At 41.1% G+C, this 24,833-nt stretch overlaps 1 protein-coding gene across 4 annotated transcripts in view; it reads left to right on the top strand.

Moving 5' to 3' along the window:
* HECTD4 (HECT domain E3 ubiquitin protein ligase 4) overlaps positions 1 to 24,833 on the top strand; it is a 492,696-nt gene that overhangs the window by 400,892 nt on the left and 66,971 nt on the right. For all 4 annotated transcript variants that reach the window (XM_033956861.1, XM_033956860.1, XM_033956862.1 and 1 more), the window contains 3 exons: positions 4,368 to 4,547; positions 13,611 to 14,902; positions 19,433 to 19,640. In XM_033956861.1, coding sequence (XP_033812752.1) covers positions 4,368 to 4,547; positions 13,611 to 14,902; positions 19,433 to 19,640 — 1,680 coding nt within the window. The remainder of the gene's footprint in view (positions 1 to 4,367; positions 4,548 to 13,610; positions 14,903 to 19,432; positions 19,641 to 24,833) is intronic.

Below are 24,833 nucleotides of genomic sequence, written 5' to 3'. Positions count from 1 at the left end.
CTTTTCAGGAGCTCTGGAGCTGTTAGATATGTGTGTGTGCACAACAGCTGCAAACCCCCTCCCCCCCCAAAAAAAAAAAAGAAACCCACAGTTAAGCAGGCAGTCCCTGTTCTCCCTTTTGATTCATCTTGATCATGGCTCCAGAGCTACAATTAGCTGAACGGTAGGAAAGCCCTGAACACCTGAGCCAGCAGGATTCCTTGAAGCTGCTGATCGGTGGCTTCAGGACTTCCCCTGCCACTCATTCCCCTGCCATTTCAGCTGATCGTGGCTCTGGAGCCGTGATCAAGATGAGCTGGCAGGAAGAAAAGCAGCAGGAAAATGGAGCTGACATCTGGATAGTAGCCAGCACTGAGCATCTATAAAGTGGTCAGTGGCAGTGCTATGTGGATGCTGGTGATACTCAGAATATTATCAGGATAGCTAACTGGATAGAGTTAGCACAGCCCTTTGTGTTTTAACTTTATCCAGATAGCTATCGGTTAGTGGTCTCTCACCATTAGCCAGACAGCATTGTGGAATACCCTTTCTCCACCCATGGACTGCCCTGACACTATCCAGACAGTACTGGGCAGTCTGTAATAATTTTCTGTGGCATTAGTAGTAGTTGTAATAACAGTGCCGTGGGCTGAGATCCAGGTGACCTGTGTTCAGTCCCTGCCACAGTTCCTTGTGATCTTGGCAAGTCACCTACACTCCAGAGCTCAAGGTACAAAACTTAGATTTTGAACTTAACCAGGGACAAAAGGAAGTACCTACAAAGAATGTGTACTGCGCTGCATATGTCTAATAGTGCTATGGAAATGATTAGTAGTAATAGCATTATCTGGATAATGGTTATAAAAATCGCAGACTGACCTCAGTAAGCAGCATTTATTCAGGCAACAAATACTTAAAACAAAAAACACATCTCATAAATTAATTTGTAGGATACTGCATATCCTATAAGATAGTGTTTTTAAACCCAGTCTTCGGGGACCACCTGACATCGGGCTTTATTTAACATTTTTGGAATTCTTCCATTCAAGTTTCCAAGTTTATTAGTTTTTAATATCCCGACCATCAAACAAATGTCTGGCCGGTTAACAATAAAATTTAAAAGGGAGATTAAAAATAGTAGAAAGTGAGTAAAAATATCTAAGTTGAACGTAAATGGCAAAGACTAGACGAACTAGAAAGTGAGGATAATAGGGGAGGAGGGGTAAAAAGTTACATTATTTAGATGAAAAGGAGAAAGTGGGGTGGGTATAGAACGTAGGGGTAAGGGCACGTTGTACTAGCAAATATTTGCTTGAAGAAAGAAGGAAGAAATAAAAGAGAAAGAAAGGAAGAAAGGGAGAGAAAAAAAAAAAAAAAGGAAGAAAGATGAGGATCTAGGTTAGGTTGAATGCGTCCTGAAATAAGAAAGTCTTTAGGTTAGTCTTGAATTTGGCTAATTGTTGTTCGTCGCGGAGGTATTGTGGCAGAGAGTTCCATAATTTAGGGGCGGTTACTGCAAAGTTTGTTTTACGGGTATAGTAGAAGTCTTTTAGGGAAGGGATGAAAAGAAGTTTTTGATCAGATGATCTTAAAGTTCGAGGGGAACATTGTGGTATAAGGAGTTTGTCAAGAAACGAAGGTTGGTGAGAAAGTTTTATTTTAAAAGAAAGTAAGATGATTTTATAGGTGATGCGGTGGGTAATAGGGAGCCAGTGAGCTTCTTTTAGAAGCGGAGTGACATGGTCGAATCTACCTTTTTTGTAAATAAGTTTTATTGCAGTATTTTGTATTAATTGTAGAGAGTGGTAGAGAGTTGGGGGAGGCCGTTGAGAAGAGAGTTACAATAGTCTAGATGGGAAATTACTAAAGAATGGATCAGAATGTTAATTGAGTCGGTATCCAGGATAGAAATTAGTGATCGAATGATGCGGAGTTTAAAGAAGCAGACTTTTACGACTGAACTAATATGATCATGGAAAACAAGATCTCTATCAAAAATGACACCTAGTAGTTTAATTTTAGTTTCCATATGTAGTGGAATAGATTTAATAGAGATGGTTCCCAATAAAGATTCAGATGTTTTGATTGGAAGTAGGAGCCCACAGGATTTGTCAATATTAAGTGAGAGTTTGTTTAAGTAGAGCCAGTCATTTATGTTGTCCAATTTATTGTTTATGTCTTTTATGTCTGAGATGTTGGAAGTATTGATTGGGTGGAGGCGTTGTATGTCGTCTGCATAGGCAAAAATTGTAAATCCTATAGATTGTGCTAATGTAAGAAGAGGAGAGAGGAATATATTAAATAGTAGTGGAGATAGAATTGAGCCTTGTGGGACTCCGAAGGTTTGTGATATGGTTGAAGAAGTTTCATTTTTCACATGGTTTGCATGCAGAATAGAGTAATCAAGGTTAACCAGGATATGCAAAATATCCACAATGAATATGCATAAGAAATTTGCATACCATAAGAACATAAGAATAGCCTTACTGGGTCAGACCATGGTCTATCAAGCCCAGTAGCCCATTCTCACGGTGGCCAATCCAGGTCTCTAGTACCTGGCCAAAACCCAAGGAGTAGCAACATTCCATGCTACCAATCCAAGGCAAGCAGTGGCTTCCACATGTCTTTCTCAATAACAGACTATGGACTTTTCCTCCAGGAATTTGTCCAAACCTTTCTTAAAACCAGTTGTGCTATCAATTCTTTTTTTTGTTTGTTTAAAAACTTTATTGAGTTTCTAAAGCTAACAAAAAAATGTAATACAGTATTTATATAAATAATATTAATCATATATGCATTTATATTCAATCAAAATCCATACAACATTTAAAAAAACACTCTTACCACAACCTCTGGTAATGCGTTTCAGAGCTTAACTATTCTCTTGAGTGAAAACATGTTTCCTCCTATTGGTTTTAAAAGTATTTCCCTTTAACTTCCCTAGTCTGTGTAATTTTTGACAGAGTGAAAAATTGATCCACTTGTACCTGCTCTACTCCACTCAGGATTTTGTAGACTTCAATCATATCTCCCCTCAGCCATCTCTTTTCCAAGCTAAAGAACCCTAACCTTTTTAGCCTTTCCTTATACGAGAGGAGTTCCATCCCCTTTATCATCTTGGTTGCTCTTCTTTGAACCTTTTCTAGTGCCGCTATATGTTTCGTAAGATAAGGAGACCAGAATTGAACACTCCAGATGAGGTCGCACCATGGAGCGATACAGAGGCATTATAAAATTCTTAGTCTTGTTATCCATCCCTTTTTAAATAATTCCTAGCATCCTGTTTGATTTTTTAGCCGCTGCTGCACATTGGGCGGAAGGTTTTATCGTATTGTCTAGAATAACACCCAGATCCTTATCTTGGGCGCTAACCTCTAAAGTGGACCCCAGCATCCGGTAACTGTGAATCGGGTTATTCTTCCCAACGTGCATCACTTTGCATTTGTCCACATTCAATTTCATCTGTATTTGGATGCCCAGTCTTCCAATTTCCTAAGGTTTGCCTGCAATTTTTTACAATCCATATGCATTTTAACAACTTTGAACAGTTTAGTGTCATCTGCAAATTTAATCACCTCACTCGTTGTTCTAATTTCCAGATCATTTATAAATAAGTTAAATAGCACCAGTTCCAAGAAGGCAGTGCATTCAGATCTTTCTCATGCAAAATTCATTGTGGATATCTTGAAAACCTGATTAGCAGAGGACTGGGTTGAAACCCACTGTTATAAACAAATCTAATTGTGCAGAAAAAGGTACAATTACTGCTCTAATTTTTGGTGCTGTTCTTCTGTTAAATAATTCCCCCACAAAACTTTATAAATATGCCCCTTCCCAATGTTTTCTTTTGTGAGTTTCTCATAGAGCACCTCCTTCAATTGAATTTCTTTTCGCTCTTTTTCTAATTGTACAAGATGCTTCTAAAGTATATTAAAATTACAGTATGACTAATCTTTCATGATATGTTATAGCCTGTTTGAATGATGAACCTTTTGCTAATTTTTACTTTGTCGGTCTCCAAGAAATCATTTTGGTAGAATTTAAGCCACTTCATTGTCAGAAAACATTAATATAATCTAATTTACAGTTAGCATTACTAATGTGTGCTACAGTTCATTATTAGTAACCAAGTCCCAATGAATAAAAGGCAAACATTAATAAATTATTTATTTTGTTGTACCATGTTTTTTTTTGTTTGTGCTAATGAGGTGAGCAGATTCTTCATAACATTTATGTATTAGAATAAATAATACCTTCCCTTACATTGTATTTAGTGTTAGTTTATTCTTCCTTTTCCTTTTTGATGCCGTTAACTTGAGTATTGTAAATAACATCAGTGTTTAATATGTCTCATGTAATTTAGTAATAACTCTGGTCCCTGTATTTAGGTGTATCCCCTCCACCAGGTGCTGTTTTAGTCATGCATTCCCTACCTCTGGAGTTCCCATTGGCCATGGCTTTTACAGAGCAGCTGCTTAACTGGAAAGTGGAGGATAGAGATGGAAGATCTGAAGATGAACTTGACACTGTTCCTTCCTCTGTGCTTCTGCAAGTAGTAGAACTGTTGGGTAAGATACTGGATGCTCTGAAGAAACTCGGGGTGTCTAAACCAGTAGAAAACATTGAAGAGCAAAGATAATGGCTTTAGAATCTAAAAACTAAAGGCTCTCTTTTTAAAATACTGTGATGAGACTGAGGGGCCTGCATATATGACATTTTCCCCATAAATACATGAGAATAATTGAATAACAGAGTACACAGGCAGGAAGGTTGCATATCTTATGTCTGTTTGGTTTTTTTTATTGGGGGGTTAATTCATTTATAGACATTTTAATTACATCTGAGGTATTACTCTTGAAACTGAAAAATGGAAGTCATGAAGTAATTAGCAATTGAAAATATTAAATAAGAAAATAACATATTTTTTTATTTTGTTTTCTAGCCTGTTGTCCCCAAAAAGCTCAGAACATGTTGCATGTTAAACATACATAGTATACAGTCAACAGGTTACGATGTGCATTGGATTTGCCATAATTTCAGTACAAGTTTACATTACAAGTCATTATTCTAATTTAACACATACTAGGATCTAATACTAATATACATAATATACAGTTTACCATTACAATTTGCCATAGTTATTTGTACAAAGCAGGTTTTCCAGTACAAGTTTTATCCTAATTGACACACAGTTTACAGGTTGGATTTGCCGTAGTTACAGTGCAAGATTTTACAATATAAGTTTCCTTACGTGACACATACCGGGTACTGGTACCGATATTCATTTCTTTGTGATCAAGGGCAGGAGTTAAGTGAAGAGGTATGTTTTTATTACTTTCCTAAAGTTGATTAATATTGCTAAACATTATACAACCTCCAAATTAGGAAATAATAATGAGGAGGGCTAAGGAAAATGGTGCGGCAGGAGCTTCCACATCACTAAATTAATAAAAATAAAGCACCTGGTATTCCCAGGCAGTCACTTGTCCAAGTGCTATAGGAAATTTCTTCCAGAAGCTTAACTAATTACAAATACAGAGAGACATCTAATATGGGAGAGGATTCTACTACTATTGGGACTGGAGGTATCCTAGCTTCAAGGAAATTCTTTAAATGATTTGGAACAATAAAAGCATAATTCTTATTCCCCACCATCACCAATTTAATAACACATTTATAAAGAAATTGCAGGAAATATGTTCCACCCAGGAACAAAAATTGAGGTTTTAAAGCAAATAAAGCTTTTCTCCTCAATTGTGTAACCCGTGAAAGATCAGAAAATACATTAATCTTTTGTCCCCCCCCCAAACTATTTTTGTCTATAGCAGAACACTTCAGGCAATCTTAAGCCTTCACAGCCCGCACTATTCTATGTCTCTTGGATCACATGGCAGCCTCAATCAGTCTGGTTCTGAATGCAAGACTTCACATGTGGCCTTTACAATGGCACCTGAAGTTGCACTGGGATCAAAGGCATCATCCTCTTACAAAGCAGATTCCATTACCTGCAAAGATTCAAGATTCCCTCATTTGGTGGATTTCCTCTCCATCCCTCCAGGAGGGTTGCCTTTTTCAGCCTCCGCCGCCTCTTCTCACGATCACAATGATTGCCTCCAAACAAGGCATCTCGACCAATTACAGACTCAAGGACAGTGGTCCACCACTGAATGTTCCTGCACATCAATTATCTCAAGCTGCAGGCAGTGTATTATGTGCTACAGGCTTTTCACCCTTGGATTTGCAGCAAATGCATTCTAATTCAGACAGGTAACGATGTTTTATGTAAACAAACATGGAGGTTCAGGCTCTCTTCCTCTGACTCTGCGGGTCCATCTACAAGCGGTTTACATTCCAGGAAAACACAATATCCTAGCTGATTCTCTGAGCAGGAAACTCAACCCTCACGAATGGTTTCTCAACCCATCTATCCTGAAACAACTATTTCATCTTTGGGGAACTCCCATACTGGATCTCTTCACTTCCCAGTACAATGCCAAATGCAGCAACTTCTGCTCCCTTTGCCCAGCTCCTCAAGCCATTGCCAGAGATGTTTTTTTTTCCATTCATTGGAGTCACTATCTACTCTCTGCCTTTCTGCCATTTCCGCTCATCTCCATGGTACTTCAGAAAGTCTCCAGAGATTCAGCTCACATCATGCTCATTGCCCCACTAGTATCCACTCCTCCTGGACCTTCTGGACGCTCCTCCCATTCCATTGGGAAATCATCCATCCCTTCTGTCTCAACAGAATGGCCATTTACTTCATCCTAATCTCTGTAGCCTCAGTTTGACAGCCTGGAAGTTCAAAGCTCAAATGGAAACGTTTTTCTATCTGGTCACAGCAACACCAGCAGAATCCTCTTTGTCCAATCGACTATATTTTATCTTATCTCTTACATTTATCAGATGCTGGACTTAAATCCAACTCAGTCCGTTTTCATCTGGCAGCTATCTCGGCTTTCCATACCTTTGTGGATGGTAAACCAATTTCACATCATCCACTGGTTTCTTGTTTTATCAGAGGTCTTAATAATCTTTGACCGCCAGTACAAGATCCTCCACCAGCATGGGACCTCAACTTAGTCCTGGATATTTTAATGCAGGACCCTTTTGAACCATTGGGATCTGCATTGCTTGCTTTCCTTACTTGGAAAACAGTTTTTCTTACAGCCTTAACTTCAGCCAGAAGAGTTAGTGAACTTCAAGCACTGGTCATCTATTGCCCATATCGCCAGCTCTTTCTTAATAGAGTGCAATTATGGACTCATCCCAAATTTTTCCTAAAGTAGTTACAAATTTTTGTCTCAACCAAACTATTATTTTGCCTTCCTTTTTTCCTCCTCTGCACTCCTCTCCAGCGGAGCAAACTCTTCATACTTTGGACTGCAGGAGAGCATTACTTTTTAACCTTAAGGCAACTGCTCCCTTACGTCAGACAAATCAGCTTTTCATTTCCTTCAACTCAGCTACTCATTGAAAACCAGCATAAAAAAGAATTCTATCCTCTTGGATAGCAAATTGCATTAAATTTTGCTACACAAAAGCACAACTTCATTCACCAGGTATAATCGGAGCTCATAAAGTAAGAGCTACAGTTTCTTCAATTGCAAGTTTGAAGTCCATTCCTATTCAAGATATTTGCAAGGCGGCCACTTGGTCTTCAGGGCATACCTTTACAAAGCACTACTGCCTCGATCAGAGTTTGGCTCAAGATGTGCGATTTGACAATCAGTCTTACGGAACCTGTTCACACTGTAATTTCTTTTTCCACCAGCCATTTCCATTTTTTCAGCTTGGGACTCACCTTCAAGTGTGCCTGCATATCCCATGTTTGTCTACAGAGAGAGCAAAGTTGCTTACCTATAACAGGTGTTCTCCGTAGACAGCAGGGGAATGCGGCCACACTTTCTCGCCGTCCTTCCCCTTGTCTCACATTTTTCTTACATGATAAGGACAAAACTGACAGGCTGAGGGGAGGGGCTATGAGTGTAGGGACTCCTGCACATGCCTAGTAAGCTTTTAAAAGCTTACCTAGCTAGGGGAGAGCTCCAACACACAGGCTCAGCGGACTTCACCTTCAAGTGTGGCTTCATTCCCCTGTTGTCAACAGAGAACACATGTTTCAGGTAAGGAGATGAAAAACTTCAAACAGTTCTTTCAATATATTAAGGGGAAACGACCGCGAAGGAAGCGGTGGGACCATTGAATAATCATGGAATAAAGGGAGTGCTAACGGAAGACAAAGCAATCGCCAACAAACTGAACACATTTTTTGCGTCTGTATTTACCGAAGAAGATATACACAGCATACCGGCTATATCAGGCTATATGCTGGAAATGAAGACGGGAAACTGACAGGGTTGATGGTCAGTCTAGAAGAGATATGCAGTCAGATCAGTAAGCTTAAGTGCGATAAATCCCCTGGACCGGATGGCATCCATCTGAGAGTCATCAAGGAACTGAAAGGGGCTATAGCTGAACTGCTTCAACTAATAGCCAATCTGTCGATCAAATCGGGAAAGATTCCAGAAGACTGGAAGGTGGCAAATGTTATACCAATCTTCAAAAAAGGTTCAAGGGGAGATCTGAGAAACTACAGACCGGTGAGACTGACCTTGGTACCAGGAAAGATAGTAGAGGTGCTGATAAAGGACCGCACCAATGATCACCTTGACGGACATGGTCTGATGAAGACCAGCCAGCACGGTTTCAGCAAAGGCAGATCTTGTTTGACGAACTTGCTGCACTTCTTCGAGGGAGTAAACAGGCAGATAGACAAGGGCGACCTAGTCGACATTGTATATCTGGATTTTCAAAAGGTGTTCAACAAGGTTCCACATGAACGACTACTTTGGAAAATTGCAAGCCATGGAATCAAGGGTGAAATACTCACATGGATTAAAAACTGGCTGAAGCATAGGAAACAGAGAATGGGGGTAAATGGACAATACTCAGACTGGAATAGCGTCACCAGTGGGGTGCCGCAGGGCTCGGTGCTTGGACCCATGCTCTTCAACATATTTATAAACAATCTGGACATTGGTACGACGAGTGAGGTGATTAAATTTGTGGACGATACGAAGTTACTCAGAGTAGTGAAGACACAGGGGGATTGCGAAGATCTGCAATATGACATAAGCTCGAGAAATGGGTATCAACATGGCAAATGAGGTTCAATGTGGTTAAGTGTAAAGTGATGCATGTCGGTAACAAAAATCTCATGCACAAATACAGGATGTCCGGGGCGGTACTTGGAGAGACCTCCCAGGAAAGAGACTTGGGAGTTCTGATCGACAAATTGATGAAGCCATCCACACAATGTGCGGCGGCAGTGAAAAGGGCGAACAGAATGCTAGGAATGATTAAGAAGGGGATCACAAACAGGTCGGAGAAGGTTATCATGCCGTTGTATTGGGCTATGGTGCACCCTCACCTGGAGTACTGCGTCCAGCACTGGTCGCCGTACATGAAGAAGGACATATTAATACTCGAAAGGGTCCAGAGAAGAGCAACTAAGATGATTAAGGGGTTGGAGGAGCTGCCGTACGGTGACAGATTAGAGAAACTGGGCCTCTTCTCCCTTGAAAAGAGGAGACTGAGCGGGGACATGATCGAAACATTCAAAATACTAAAGGGAATAGACTTAGCAAATAAAGACAGATTGTTCACTCTCTCCAAGGTAGGGAGAATGAGAAAGTTGAAAGGGGATAGATTCCGTACAAACGTAAGGAAGTTCTTCACCCAGAGAATGGTGAAAACTGGAACACTCTTCCAGAATTTGTTATAGGGGAAAACACCCTCCAGGGATTCAAAACAAAGTTGGACAAGTTTCTGCTAAACTGGAATCTATGCAGGTGAGGCAGAACTCATTTAAAGCACTGGTCTTTGACCTGGGGGCTGCTGTGTGAGTGGACTGCTGGACATGATGGACCACTGGTCTGACCCAGCAGCGGCAATTCTTATGTTCTTAGGCAACTTTGCTTTCTCCAATACCTTCAGCAGCCACAGCTACCTCAACACGAGAACGCTGTGGAAGAAAAAACCTCAACTCCTACATCCCCATTCAACTGATTCACCAAAGCAGCATTTCCAGCATCAACAGCGTTCCCTCACTGCATAGAGCTGTCTGCATGCCCAGGTCTGGGAGGTGCCTCTGAAGATCCAAGATTCAGTGTGATGTCAACTGCTGCAGGAAGGAGTCCTAGAGCGTCCAGCTCCTGATCCCATTCCACTATTACAATTAGTGTAGCAAAGTTCGTCAGAGTCTTTTGGACCAAGTTCATTACTAGTAGATCTGCAGATGAGTATAGATGTACTATACCCTTGCGATTTATCAATTTTTAGCTTATCAGTTTGGCTTAGTACATCTTCCAGATTCACCAAGATTTCTTTCAGTTCCTCATCATCATCACCCTTGAAAATGATTTCTGGTTCAGGTAGATTTCTTACATCTTCTGTAAAGACCAAAGCAAAGAATCCATTCAGTCTCTCCTCTATGGCCTTATCCTCCCTGAGCATCCTTTTTGCTCCTTGATCATCCAACTGTCCCACCGATTGCCTCACAGTTTTTCTGCTTCTGATGTACCTTAAAAAATTGTTACTATGAATTTTTGCCTCTGTGGCAAGTTTCTCTTCATATTCTTCTTTAGCTTTCTTTATCAATGCTTTACATCTGACTTGCCAGTGCTTATGTGTCTCCTTATTTTCTTCACTTGGATCCGTTTGCCATTCTTTAAAGGATGGGTTTTTTTTGGCTATAATAGCCACTTCACCTTTTAACCATGCCAGCTCTCATTTTCTCTTCTTTCTACCTTTGTTAATACGTGGAATTCATCTGGTATGGGCTTCCACGATGGTATTTTTAAATACCATCCACTCCTGGTTTACAATCCCAACCTTTGCAACTGATCCTTTTAGCTTCTTTTTAACCATTTTCCTCATTTTATCATAGTCGCCCTATCAAAAATTAAATGCCGCTACAGTAGATTTCTTTTGCGATGTCACTCCAGATATCAGCTCAAATTTGATCACGTTATGATCACTGTTTCCCAGCAGACCCAACGCAGTTACCTCCTGTACCATGCCTTGCATTCCACTAAGAACCAAATCTAAAATAACTCCCCCTCTTGTCGGTTCCTGGACCAGTTGCTCCAAGAAAAAGTCATTTATGACTTCTAGGAATTTTACCTCCCTAGCAATTCCTGATGTAACATTTCTCCAGTCAGTGTTGGAGTAATTGAAATCACTCCCACACACTAAAGAGATGATTGAATTTCTACTCAAAATACACCATTCTTATTCAGTCTTTTTAAGAGCCCAGACATTCAGCATTCAGAGTAAATGGTGGAGAAAAAGCCTCAGATATAAGGAGCCTTACCCTGTTAATCGCTTCTGGGGACCGTAAAGCAGGTAGGGTCATCGGCTGAAAAAACAACACTTCCATGCATTACCCAGTATTCAAACATTCCAAATTGCATTTGTACAGCTCTTATGCATATCAAACACACTGTCTAATTCCCAATATAAACATTTGCTGAACATTTCAAAATATCAAAGTCCTGTTCACTAAAGCAAAGTTTGAGGGAATGATAACTTTTTGTAGCATAAGCAATTAAGACTCTATACCTAAGGACAAAGTAATTTTTCTTAATGATGTCTGGTTGGTTGTAAATAGGATAGAGTTCTCATTACAGAGCACAGTTACCAATCTATCAATTTTCATCTGATATAACAGTTAAAGTAAATGAACAACAAAATCAGGTATCTTCACTTGCTGTTAGATTAGATAAAGTAGACAATTCTGTGGAGGTTTTGCAAAAAACTGCTATCTCTAATATCAAAGATAACTTATCCTTACATAATAAAATGGAAAAGATGGAGAATTTGGCAAAAGCAAAAAATCTTCAAACTTTCAAAAAATATAAGAACAAGAGGGCATTCGGAAAAACTGAAAGGGGACAGATTCAAAACAAATGCTAGGAAGTTCTTCTTTACCCAGCGTGTGGTGGACACCTGGAATGCGCTTCCAGAGGACGTAATAGGGCAGAGTACGGTACTGGGGTTCAAGAAAGGATTAGACAATTTCCTGCTGGAAAGGGGGATAGAAGGGTATAAATAGAGGATCACTGCACGGGTCCTGGATCTGTTGGGGCGCCATGTGAGCGGGCTGCTGGGCACGATGGACCTCAGGTCTGACCCAGCAGAGGCATTGCTTATGTTCTTAGGTTTGAATTTTCCTATATAACATTATTTGGCACTTTTGGAGCTCCTGAAGATGTATATGAGGGATGTTTTACAATATACTCAGGTGGAATCATTTACTCCTGATAACTTATATTACAACCCAGGAGTACTAAAGAAACCGGTGAAGAAGGAGAATTAGATAAGATTGTGTCTCCAGATAGTTTAAATATTTCCCAGTTTCTAGAATCTTCTAAGGATGTGATTACTAAACGAGCAACCTTGTTGGTAACATTTAAAACAGAAATTGAAAAACAACTTATACTTAAATTGTATTTTGTGAATAAACAAGCTTTGTTTTGCGGACAACAACTAATGATTTTTCCTGATGTGTCCAGACAGACACACACAACATAGAAGAAAACAGTTTCTACAGCTTAAACCTAAAGTTATAGTTGTGGGAGCTACTTTTTTTTTTTTAATTCCCTTGCAAGTATATTATAAACTATAAAGTTGATAAATTTGTTTTTGTAGATCCATCACAATTGGAGAATTTCTTGATTGATAAGGTTTCACTGAAAGTTTCAGATACTAATGTAATTGTTGAAGTTTAAGGACATATTGGATTTGGTCATTTTGCATGTAAAGGATGAATATATATTATTTCTTATATAATTTTTACTTTCTGTATTGAGCGGCCCTTGTTAATGTGGACTTGGCATAAGTCTTAATTTGAATTTTAAGTTTTTTGAATTGTTTCTTCTGCTTTTCCTGATTTTTGTTATTGATATAACAAATGTTAATAAAATATAAATTTTAATTTTAAAAAAATAAGTAATTAAGAAAGAGCACTTATTACCAAGGAACAAAAATAAAATAAAATTTTGTTACCTAAACTGTATTTGACAATCAAAATATAATAACTATTAATTACAAATATAGTAATTATAAAAAAATAAAAATATCCACTAAACTACAATAAAATATTTAAATCACAAATTCCACCTATTACTTTTGGGGTTAATTCTGTCATCCCCTCTGTTGGAGAAAAGATCCATAGAATAACCTCATGTATGACCTTGCAAGGTCTTATGTCATGAACCTGTTCTTCAGATGACAAAGATGTAAATCATTCAGAGTTTTATAAGTTTTTCATCTAGCTAAGATATGATATATATTGTTGATATGCTATTTTGGCAGATACTGCAGATAACTGTAATAACATATGGTCAGCGTTGGTCAGCTTTATTTTTCTACCTTCTGAATTTAAACCATAACATGATTTGGCTCATACTTTTTTGTTTTATTGCATTCTTTTGTGTAGCACCTTTAATATAGGGTTGTATTTTTCAAAGCTATGTTCATGTTTAAAAATATGGAAAATTTAATCCATTAGAAACAAACTTATAGAAATAGGTATGACCTGTGGTCTTGCTTTCTTTTATGTTTAGGAAATTTGCTATGGACAACTGACATGGCAGCTTGTGTGAAAGAACTACTTTTTCATCTACTTGCTGAACTTCTTCGTAAAATTCACCATTTGGAACAGAAAAAGAACTCGTCAGGATTGTCTTCTTCCATTGCACTTCAGCTGAACCCCTGTTTAACCATGCTTATGGCTTTGCAAACAGAATTACGCAAGCTGTATGATGAAGAAACTCAAAACTGGGCATCTGGAAATAGCTGTGGTGGCACCGGCACTGGCCTGACAGACCAGGGTCGGTTCTCCACATATTTCCATGCGCTTATGGAAGTTTGCCTTGCAGTAGCAGAAGTGACCGTCCCAATCAATATGAGTTCAGCAGTCAGCGTGATGTCATCCAGTGGTCCAAATCTAAGCGATTCTTCATCTTCCTCCTCATCTTCTCCAGGACAGACCCCACAGAGCCCAAGCCTCCTCTCAAAGAGGAAAAAAGTAAAAATGAAACGGGAAAAGACTACCTCTGCTAGTAAACGATCATCTTCATTGACAGCAGATAATGATACTGCAATGCTCAGTATTGGAGGAGGCAAACCTGAGGATATGTTATGGTTTCATAGAGCCTTGACCCTGCTGATGATTCTTCGACATCTTACAAACAAAGACCCACAAGGGCTGGCTGTGACAAATGATGCGATAGCTGATGCTTGCCAGGCACTAGTTGGTCTGACTGCTCATAGTCGATTACTTGTTATTTCTGGGATACCAACTCACTTAGAGGAAGCAGTTGTCAGAAGTGCAATTCGAAAGGCATGCAGCGCACATGGTGGCATTTACAAAGATGAAATTTACATCCCTTTGCAAGAAGAAGACCCTAAGAATCCTAAGGACAAGGCAGAAGGAGGAGACTGTCCAACAGAATTGGGCAAGACATCTTCACTTACTGGTGCAGACAGTTTAGATGTGAGCAGCTCTAGCAGTATCTTACCTGCTTCAAGTGTTAGTGCCTCAGCTTCCACCAGCCTAGCATCAATCTGTAGCTCTCAAGGCATCTCACAGACAACCAGTGACATCTCTGTGGATCAGTTTCAAGGCAGACAGGACATGACTATTCCTCCAGGCTTGTTAGAACCACACGTCATTTCCAGTCAGGACAGTTTAGATCTTTCACTGTGTAGCACTGGGAGTCTGACCAGTATTGGAGAACCACTTGACAATATGGAAACAGCTTCTTTTTCAGATGTTGGATCTGTATACACAGTTGCATCCCTGGATAACCAGTTTGTGCCATCACGACCAATCAAAGGTTTTGCTGTAGTGGAGGTAACAATTTTCCAAATAAGAGGAATTCATTTACAGCTGTCTCTACTGATTATGTTGATATATATTCTCTTATCTTCAAAGGCAATAATATGATTCCACCCCCAAAACCTCCAAAAATTAATATTTTGTTTTCTGTTATAACCTTTCCATTTCAGGTACAGTGGTACCTCGGTTTACGAGTGCACCGGTTTGCGAGTGTTTTGCAAGACGAGCAAAACATTCGCAAAATCAGCGCCTCGGAAACCGAGCGTGCCTCAATTTACGAGCGCCCCCCTGCAATCCGGCACCCTCCCCCCCGCGATCCGGCACCCCCCCCCCCCCCCCCCGCCACGACCTGAAGTCCCCCAGACCCACCCGAACCCGCATCTTACTTTCATCTGGCCTCGGCACCGGCATGTCCTGTGCGTTGGTGCCGGTGCCCGAAGATCGGCCTCCTCTTCTGTGCTGGGCCTTGAGCATCTACGCATGCTCAAGGCCTGCGAGTTCACGTTGTCTCCGAGATCTCTGAGAATCTCGGAGAGAGCGTGAACTCGCAGGCCTTGAGCATGCACAGATGCTCAAGGCCCAGTACAGAAGAGGAGGCCGATCTTCGGGCACCGACACCAACGCACAGGACATGCCGGTGCCGAGGCCAGATGAATGTAAGAAGCGGGTTCAGGTGGGTCTGGGGGACTACAGATCGCGGAGAGGAGGGTGCCGGATCACGGGGGGGGGGGGCCTTTGGGGGGAGCAATGCCGGTTCTCGTGGGGGGGGGGGGGTTAGAGCAGTGCTGCTGGCCTCGGGGGGTGGGAATGTATCAAAGCGAGTTTCCATTATTTCCAATGGGGAAACTCGCTTTGATATACGAGTATTTTGGTTTACGAACATGCTTCTGGAACGAATTATGCTCGTAAACCAAGGTACCACTGTATTTGAAAGCAATACAGAAATGCAAGTTTAAAAAAATTTCCTGTACAAAAGATAATGACTTCGTCATTTTTAAAGCAAATTTGAAAACATTTAGAAATATTTTTATTCTTTGTATCAAGGAATAAAAATTCACCAGAACTGAGAAATTTTTATCTGGCTGCCCTCCTTACATGGAAACCAAGATAATCGGATCTGTCACTCTCAGTTTACCCAGTTTTATAAAGATTCACATATATTGATCATCAGATTCTAAAGTTTAGTTTAAGAGAGAGAGATAAACAAGTAGGCATTGAAACCCTGGAAACATTTCTAGAGCCTGATGCTTGTTGCTTTCAAAAATTATGGTATACTTGCTGTGAGGTGTTGTCAGTTTGCTAGGTTTGGAAATCTGTTTTAAGTTAATTTTAGATCTTTTGTTAATGATGTTAGTCCAGATACAGTATAAGCCCCATCCCATGTCCCTTCATGCTAAATCAATAGTTCTCAATCCTTTTTTTTTTTTTTTTTTTTTGAGTCAAACACACTTGATAGATGATGCTCACATATGTGACATACTACATACATGATCCTCATGGACATTAGGTCTATCATATTATATAGGGTTTGTTTGTTTTTTTAGTTAAATGTCAACCTTCTCCATAAGGATGGAGGAGAAGTAAGGGAATGGAAGATGACAGGTGGAAACTAGATAAAGGACAAATGAAAAGCATACACTGGAAAGTGGTTAACATAGCTGGTTTTATAAAAGGTTTGGATAAGTTCCTGGAGGAAAAGTCCATAGTCTGCTATTGAGACAGACATGGAGGAAGCCACTGCTTGCCCTGGATTGGCTACCGTGAAGATGAGATACTGGGCTAGATGGACTATTGGTCTGACCCTGTAAGGCTATTCTTATGACCAAATAACAAAAGGTAGAAAAGTGTATGGAGAAATTGCCCCCAGTGCAAACTGTTTAAATGCAAAATCTGAACTAATAGTTTTTCCATAGCTACGCACAAATGCAGTAGAAAAACTCATGCTCTGTTCAATTTCCCTTCTATAAAAGGTTGTAAAAGCAAGAAATTCTTAAATCACTCTTTAGCATCTCAGGCAGCTTCTCATGAAAAAGAATTTCGATCATTGTTGCTCACAGTTGTTTCTTACAGACATTTTAGAAAACAGCTAAAAACCTATCTTTTCTCCAGATACCAGACTAGCTGACTCATTCAAATATACAATTATGTTTAATGTTTATAATCTTTTGTAAACCACATAGAACTTTTGGTAACACGGTCTATAAGTATAATATGTTATGTTAACATACATGAAGCAAACTCACGCTAAAATAGTAGCACTAATTCCTGTGATTCAAACAACATGAATCCTTCCTATGAATAGGCAACACTACAAATATTACAAGGGCCCTAGATTTCCATACATCTACTACTGGTAAAACAGAATACCATATCTTGGTCACAGGCAAAATACAGACAGATCCTCTCCAAATACAGAACAAGTGAGAAATAGAAAAATTAAGACAAAAACTGAACAGGGAATATTAGTAGAGAATGACACACGGTGACAAAATTCATCACCGTTCCCGTCCCCGCGGGAAATAATCCCATGTCATTTTCTATTATCTATTTCAACCTCGGTCCTTCTACACCAGCATTCTTCAAAGCAAAGCTTGAGGGTCAGTGGTTGTGCCCAATTATACTCTGATTCTTCCCTCTCTCCTTAAGGAATGACATGAAGATGGTTTCCCGCGGTTATCCGCGGGGACGGGAACGGTGATGAATTTTGTCACCGTGTCATTCTCTAAATCTTAGTAAGACATAAACTAGGCTTGTACCACAACATGGGAGAAACAAAATCAGAAATGCATTTCCCTTTTACTCCACAAAATACAAAGACATTATAACTTATTGCACTTAAATTCAAAATGAAGCACACTTTTCTATCTTTTGTTATTTGGTCATAAGAATAGCCTTACAGGGTCAGACCAATAGTCCATCTAGCCCAGTATCTCATCTTCACGGTAGCCAATCCAGGGCAAGCAGTGGCTTCCTCCATGTCTGCGTCAATAGCAGACTATGGACTTTTCCTCCAGGAACTTATCCAAACCTTTTATAAAACCAGCTATGTTAACCACTTTCCAGTGTATGCTTTTCATTTGTCCTTTATCTAGTTTCCACCTGTCATCTTCCATTCCCTTACTTCTCCTCCATCCTTATGGTCCAGCAGCTCTGATCTAGATTGTATCTGGGGGTTCTTTTGTATTTTCAGATAACAAATGTACATAGACTACAAGCTTGCATATTCACCCAGGAAATAGGATATGATAGATACCTTAGGTATGATGCCAACAGCAGAATAATCAGCTCACACAGCTTCTGGTTTCAGATAAACAGTGTTCCTGGCAGTCTCTAACTTCCCATGCATGGGGAGGGGAGAATGAAAGGTCTGCCCTGTGGAGATTGCTACTTTATCTTCACAGTGCACAGAGATGGAATCTCAGGAAAAAAGCCAAAGAAACTAAGAGAGAAAAAAAAAGCTCCGAAGACGTTTCCTCCTAAAATACGAGTGCATGGTGCAGTTATACCCCTGCTATGCCCAGCCCAAGTGGCACAGGACCTAACCAGGCAGTAGAACCTAGCCAGGATACCATATGCAGTTTTCTGCAGGTACCACAGAAAAGAGAATGTTTCTTTCCCTCAGTTACTAACTGTTAAGGGGAGGTGAAGGTCTCTGGCTGTGGCAAAGAGATTCAGAGACAAAGCAGTGTAAACATGGGCATGTCAAATAAGAAAAACAGATGTAAGGCCAAAAGGTGAGGCCTCTGATGCTTAGGGAGACTTCTAGAAATCCCAATTCAACTATATGGGTCCAAGTTTCACCAACAAAAGCAGGTTTTGTACCATTCTGCATCAGACTGCATGTCTGTACTCCCTTCCCCTCCACCCGAAAATCTAGCATTACCATGGCTCTCCTACACTACTACTTGTCCAGCAGCTCTGTGTCCTTTCTCTATGATCCAGCAGCTCTATGTAACCCCCTCTCCCCACCCCTCACCCTACCTGTATGGTCCAGCAGCTCCCCTTCCCCCCTTATGGTCCAGCAACTTCATGTCCCCTCTTCTTCCCCTCCCCACCCAAAGTATAGCTTCAGTTCTCAGAGCAACAGCTGGGAGAGGAGAGTGCAGGCAGCAGGAAACAGCCTAATGGACATGTGCTATACTAACCCTAATAACATGCTCCTCCTTGGGCTATTCAGGCAGCAAACAATGCTAAGTGGAAGGAGCATGGCTTTAAGGTCAGTGTAACCTCGTCTTCTCCACCGAGCTGCTACCTGCTGCCTGTGCTCTCCTGACTACTGCTGTTTCTGCTGACCAGCCCCATGACACACCAACTGGGTGCTTGCAACACAGTCTGTTGTGACACACTGATTGAGAACCAAAACCGAGAACACACATCCCTACAAATTTCTATTAAGAAATAGATCCAAACATAAAACCAAGATGACAAATAGTAAATGAAAACAAATTTATTATTTCCCACAATATCTTTTTTTTGTACACTGCAGCAAGGTTATTGTTGTCCAGCTGTAGACTACATCATGACTCTTTATTCTCTTATATGTAGGTCAGATCACGAGCTAAAATTGAGAAAATCCGAGCCAGTTTATTTAACAGTAGTGACCTCATCGGTTTGTCAAGTTTGGAGGGTGAAGATGAACTAATGGAGATGTCAACAGAGGAAATTCTGACAGTTTCTACTGTAAATCAGAGTTTGTTTGATACACAAGGAATTCCTGTACTAGAAGAATATTTTACAGATAAGTCAATAAAAGGTACCACATTTTGGAATATCTCTTGTAACGAGTTGAAAACTGCACTTCTGATTAAGAAACTATATTTTTTAAATGAATAACTGTGCAAATAGTGTTTCACACTTATGCCTTAAATAATTTGTAATGCTTCATAAAAGAAATGCATTATGTACTTCTCTTATAACTAAAAGCCCCCATGTGAGAAAAATGTATATATACTGTGAACCAAAAAAACCCTCAATTCTTATGATATTTAGTGTGTCATATTCTGAATGAAGTTGATGTAAAATGTACATATCTCCCACCACAACACTACCTTGTGAAAATGAATTGTTGCTATGGGATATGCACAGAAGCAGACGATAGTTTGTAAACGGTCTCTGTATCAAAATGGTTTTCACTGCAGAAGACCGAATTCTGATAAAGGTTACAGCAGTCGACAGTTGTTAAGTATTCCCATAGAGACGTTGGAACAAAAATGGCTTTGGTGTGCTGCTATGCAAGATCCGAGCAATGGGCACTGTGGATCATAAAAAGAAAAAGTGGGGAAGGGGCCGTGCATATAAACCTGAGATAATATTCTCTTATATGTTAACATAACATAAAGATATGGAAATGATTAAAATTTCATGTTAAAATAGTATTGAAAGCTTTATTCTATATTTCTTGTTCAATCAAGGTCTTTAAAGTGCTGAAACAAATGTTTTGTGGACACTTTTATTATGGGCACGTGTTGTGCATCACTGTCAGGTATTGTGAATCGTAAGCTAGGTAGAGGATGACCGCACTTGATTTGCACACAAAAGCACATTGACGTTGTACACGATCTTGTACTGAGCCAAGAGGGCACGCCGCAAACACACCAAACAACTCGCCAAATAGGAAGAGAAGCAGGAATAAGCCAGACAACTGTGGTCAGGATAATTCATGATGATCTAAAATTAGTGTCTTAAAAAGCCTCGTGCCCAAGAGTTAACTTTACACAACAAAGACACATGCCTGAAACAGTGCCAGTAGCCTATGACCCAAGTACCCAGTAGTGCTGCCCATTTCACGATTCAAATCGATTCACCGATTCGAATCAGGTGAATTGATTCAAATTGATTCAATTTTTTAAAAAATCGGCCTCCCAATTCAATGGCCGACCCTTCCCCCATGCCTTCCTAAAGCAGGAGCTGCAGCACTGCCTCTTGCTGGCCGTCCGCTGCTGCTCCTGCTTGAGGGGGGAGGGTCAGTCAGAAAGGCCTCCCCCAGCTTGCCCACTCTTGCCTCCTTAAGGCTAATAGGGCAGCCTGCAGGCTCGCTGGTGTTATAGCGATCCCTGCAACTGCCCGTGGTCCTCAGCGGCACATTCTTTCTGCTACGTCCTGCCCCTGCTCTGACGTCAGAGGCAGGATCGCGGCAGAGAGAACGTGCCGCTGAGGACCACGGGCAGCTGCAGGGATCGCTATAACACCAGAGAGCCTGCAGGCTGCCCTATTAGCCTTAAGGAGGTAAGAGCAGGGAAGGTGCAGGCTTGCGGGGGGGAGCAGGCATTCGTTCGCGGCGGAGAGGAAGAGAAAGAGTGCCTTCGGTGAGGGAGAGCAGGCCTTCATGTGGGGAGCAGGCCTTTGCGGCGGGGAGGAGGAGAAAAAGTGCCTTCGTGGCGGGGAGAGCAGGCCTTCGTGGTGGGGAGGAGGAGAAAAAGTGCATTTGGCGGGGGAAGCAGGCCTTCGTGGGGGGAACAGGTCTTCAGGGCAGGGAGGCAGGCCTATGAAGAGGGAGGAGGAAGATTTCCTTTGGCGGGGAAGAGACAGGCCTTTGCAGAGGGAGGAGGAGGAAGGAGTAAGAGAGGGGAGAGGAGATGCCAGACTTGTGGTGAAGTGAAGGGAAGAGAGAGACTAAACCAAAAAGAGGGGAAGGAAAGCAGAGGAGAGGTGCTGGACTAATGGAGAGAGGGGGAGAGGGAGAGAGAAATGCAAGACCACAAGGGGAAGGGTACAAGAGGGACAAATACAGCTCCAAAGTAGGTGGACAGGGTGCAGGATGGCAGGAGAGATAGTAGGAGAAAGCCTGTACCTAGGGAAGGGGATACAGGAGGTAAGGAAGACCATAATAATAATTTTATTCTTGTATACCGCCAAAGCCATAATAGTTCGAGGCGGTTTACAATAAGAAGTACTGGACAATTGGGGGGAAAAAAAATACAATATAAATCATCAGAAATACATACAAGATAAAAAATTAAAACAGTGAATCATTAGGTTACAAATTGATCAAACAACTGTGTTTTTACTAATTTTCTAAAAATAAAATAAGATGGAGCACGCATAATATTATTACCCATCCAGTCATTCATTTTTCCTGCCCGAAATCCAAGAACTCTATCCAGAAATCTTTTAAAACGATAAGCATTTACTGTTGGGTAAGCAAACATATGGATTCTGCGTGTAGGCTTGATAAAATGGTCTAGAAAAAAGTGAGAGACCAGGTACGCAGGAGTCATACAGGAAAATTTAAACAAAACTCTTGCCTCCATCAGTAACCAGTGTCGTTTTTGATAAAAGGGAGTAATATGTTCCCATTTTTTTCTCATCCGATGCAACAGAAGTTTGCATCTTGCAATATTTTAAAGAGCAAAGACTGCCAAGATAAGGGTATGGGTGTGCTGAGACTCTTAATTTGATTGGTCAATTAATTGCCCTGAAGCTAGAGTTGACTCTCGGAGGCCATATGGATTGACTTTCTCCAGAACGTTCTTTCTTCTGTTTCTATGTAGAGGCTTGTTAATGATATGTCTCAGACCTTCGGTCTATCAAGTCCGGCGAACTGCACACGCGGAGGCCCAGCCAGGTGTACACCTGGCGTAATTTTTAGTCACCCATATTCCTCTATGCCTCTCGTAAGGAGATGTGTGCATCTAGTTTGCTTTTAAATTCTAGGATGGTTGCTTCTGCTATAACCTCCTCTGGGAGAGCATTCCAGGTGTCAACCACTCTTTGCGTGAAGCAGAACTTCCTGATATTTGTCCTGGACTTGTCTCCCTTTAGCTTCATTCTGTGTCCTCTTGTTCGTATCAAATTGGACATTGTAAATAATTTTTTTTTCCTGCTCTATTTTGTCGATTCCTTTCAGTATTTTGAAGGTCTCGATCATATACACTCGCAGTCTCCTTTTCTCAAGGGAGAACAATTCCAGTTTCTCCATACCTTTTACTAGCTTCGTTGCTCGTCTCTGCACTCTCTCCAGCAGTTTTATATCCTTCTTTAGGTTGGGAGACCAATGTTGGACACAGAGAAAGAAGAAGCTGGATATGGGGAGAGATAAGATGTTGGGCATGGAGGGAGCATAGGAACAGGGACACAAGGGGGACAGTACTGGAGAAAATAGGGACACAGAAGATAGATGCTGGATGAAAGGGTAGATGAGAAAAGGAGAGATGGTGGATCTGTGGATGGTGGGGTCCATTGCTGCAGCTGAGGGGAAGGTGGAAATGAAAAAAAGGAAAGATGCCAGACCTCCGGGGGAGGAAAGGGAAACAGAAGGGGAGGACAGAAATGGAAGATGGATGGTTAGCACGGAGAAAGAAGGAGAGCCTGATCAGAAGACAACCAGACCAACATGGGACCAACAAGATTTGAAAAATGACCAGACAACAAAAGGTAGGAAAAATAATTTCTGTTTTGTGATTATAATATGTCAGATTTGAAATGTGTATCCTTCCAGAGCTGGTGTTGGACCGCAAACGTGAGCTAGGATTTAATAGAGAGAGGAAAAGTAGTTTTTGTTTGTTTATTTTGTTTACACCACAGGACCAGTGTGGGTAGGAGAGGGCAAAGGGGGTGAAGAGGCTATAAAATAAACCCACCAGGATGTTTGGGAAAAAAACACCCAATTGGGCAGGAAAATCGAATCGAAAAATCGATTCAGTAGGCTGAATCGAATCGAAATTTTTTATCCTGCAGCACTAGTACCCAGAGCACAGCATCAACTTCATCTGGTTTACAGATGAAAAGACATTTACAGTAGCTCCACCAATTAACACACAGAATGATCACTTGTAAGTGCCTTCAACAACACCAAAGCGTGAGGTTAATGTTAAACACCTACTACGGACTTGCCTGACCTTCAGCCAATCAGGGTACTAGGGACCTAGATTGGCCACCGTGAGAACGGGTTACTGGGCTTGCTGGACCATTGGTCTGACCCAGTAAGGCTATTCTTATGTACCTTTCCTTCTCCTGAAATTAGCGTATCCAGTCAAAAGCGCGCGAGACAATCACGAGCAGGACGTCAGCAAGCTGGATTTCAACACTATTTTAAAGCACTCCAAGGGGGTGTGTGGGGGGGATAAACCCCCACACACGGACTTTATCAGAAATGTTGCCGCTCCCATTGGGGGAAAACCTTCCCCTCCCCCCCAATTACAAAGGAAACAGTAATTTTTCCTTAAAAAGAAGGGAAAAAGGCTGTTCCTCTATAATGGCGGGGCTCCCCCCAACGGGCACACCAACATTTCTAACTAATGTGGGGGGTCCCACACACACACACCCTCACAGCGCTTTAAAATAGTGTTGAAATCCAGCGCGCTGATGTCCGTGCGATTGGGTTTGATTGTCTCGCGCAGTTTATCTAAGAACCGAAATTAGTGTCTGCCTGTCATGTAAATTAGGTAGTGGAATTGCTATATTTCAAGTGGGAAGATGAGTTTAAGGTTTTACAATATTTAGATATGTGTAGCATAGAGTAGTGTTGCGGTACCTGGTAACAGAGTAGAATCTCAGTTATTTGGCACCCATGGGATTGATAGATGCCGGTTAATTGTAGTTTCTGGTTATTTGAGAGTTATTGTTAAAATAGTTTTGTCTCCCTTCCCACCTCACTTGTAGGTTCAGCATCTGTTCATCCCTTCTTTCTGGGTCACTTTCTTTCCTCCCCTTCTCTCCCACTTTCTCTTCCCTCTTCTTCCCCCACTCTCTCCCTCCCTTACCCGAAGCAGCAGAGCTGGTCCTGACAACCCCCCCCCTCCCTCCATTCATAAAGCAGTAGAGCCATAAAGCAGAAGAGCTAGTCCTGACTCCAATATTCAATGTCCTACACCTCCAGCATCAACATGGTACTGGTGGCATCGACAGTCCAGGCTGCTTCTGATTCATCGGTGCTGCCTCCTTTGGTTGAAGTTCATAAAAAAACTAAAAAGCACAAACACCCATTTCCTCCTAGACATGCGTCAGC

The sequence above is a fragment of the Geotrypetes seraphini genome, chromosome 8, assembly GCF_902459505.1.
Source record: "Geotrypetes seraphini chromosome 8, aGeoSer1.1, whole genome shotgun sequence".
NCBI classification, from domain to species: domain Eukaryota; kingdom Metazoa; phylum Chordata; class Amphibia; order Gymnophiona; family Dermophiidae; genus Geotrypetes; species Geotrypetes seraphini.
The sequence above is the reverse complement of the archived record's forward strand: the minus strand, read 5'-3'. Positions and strand labels throughout refer to the sequence as shown.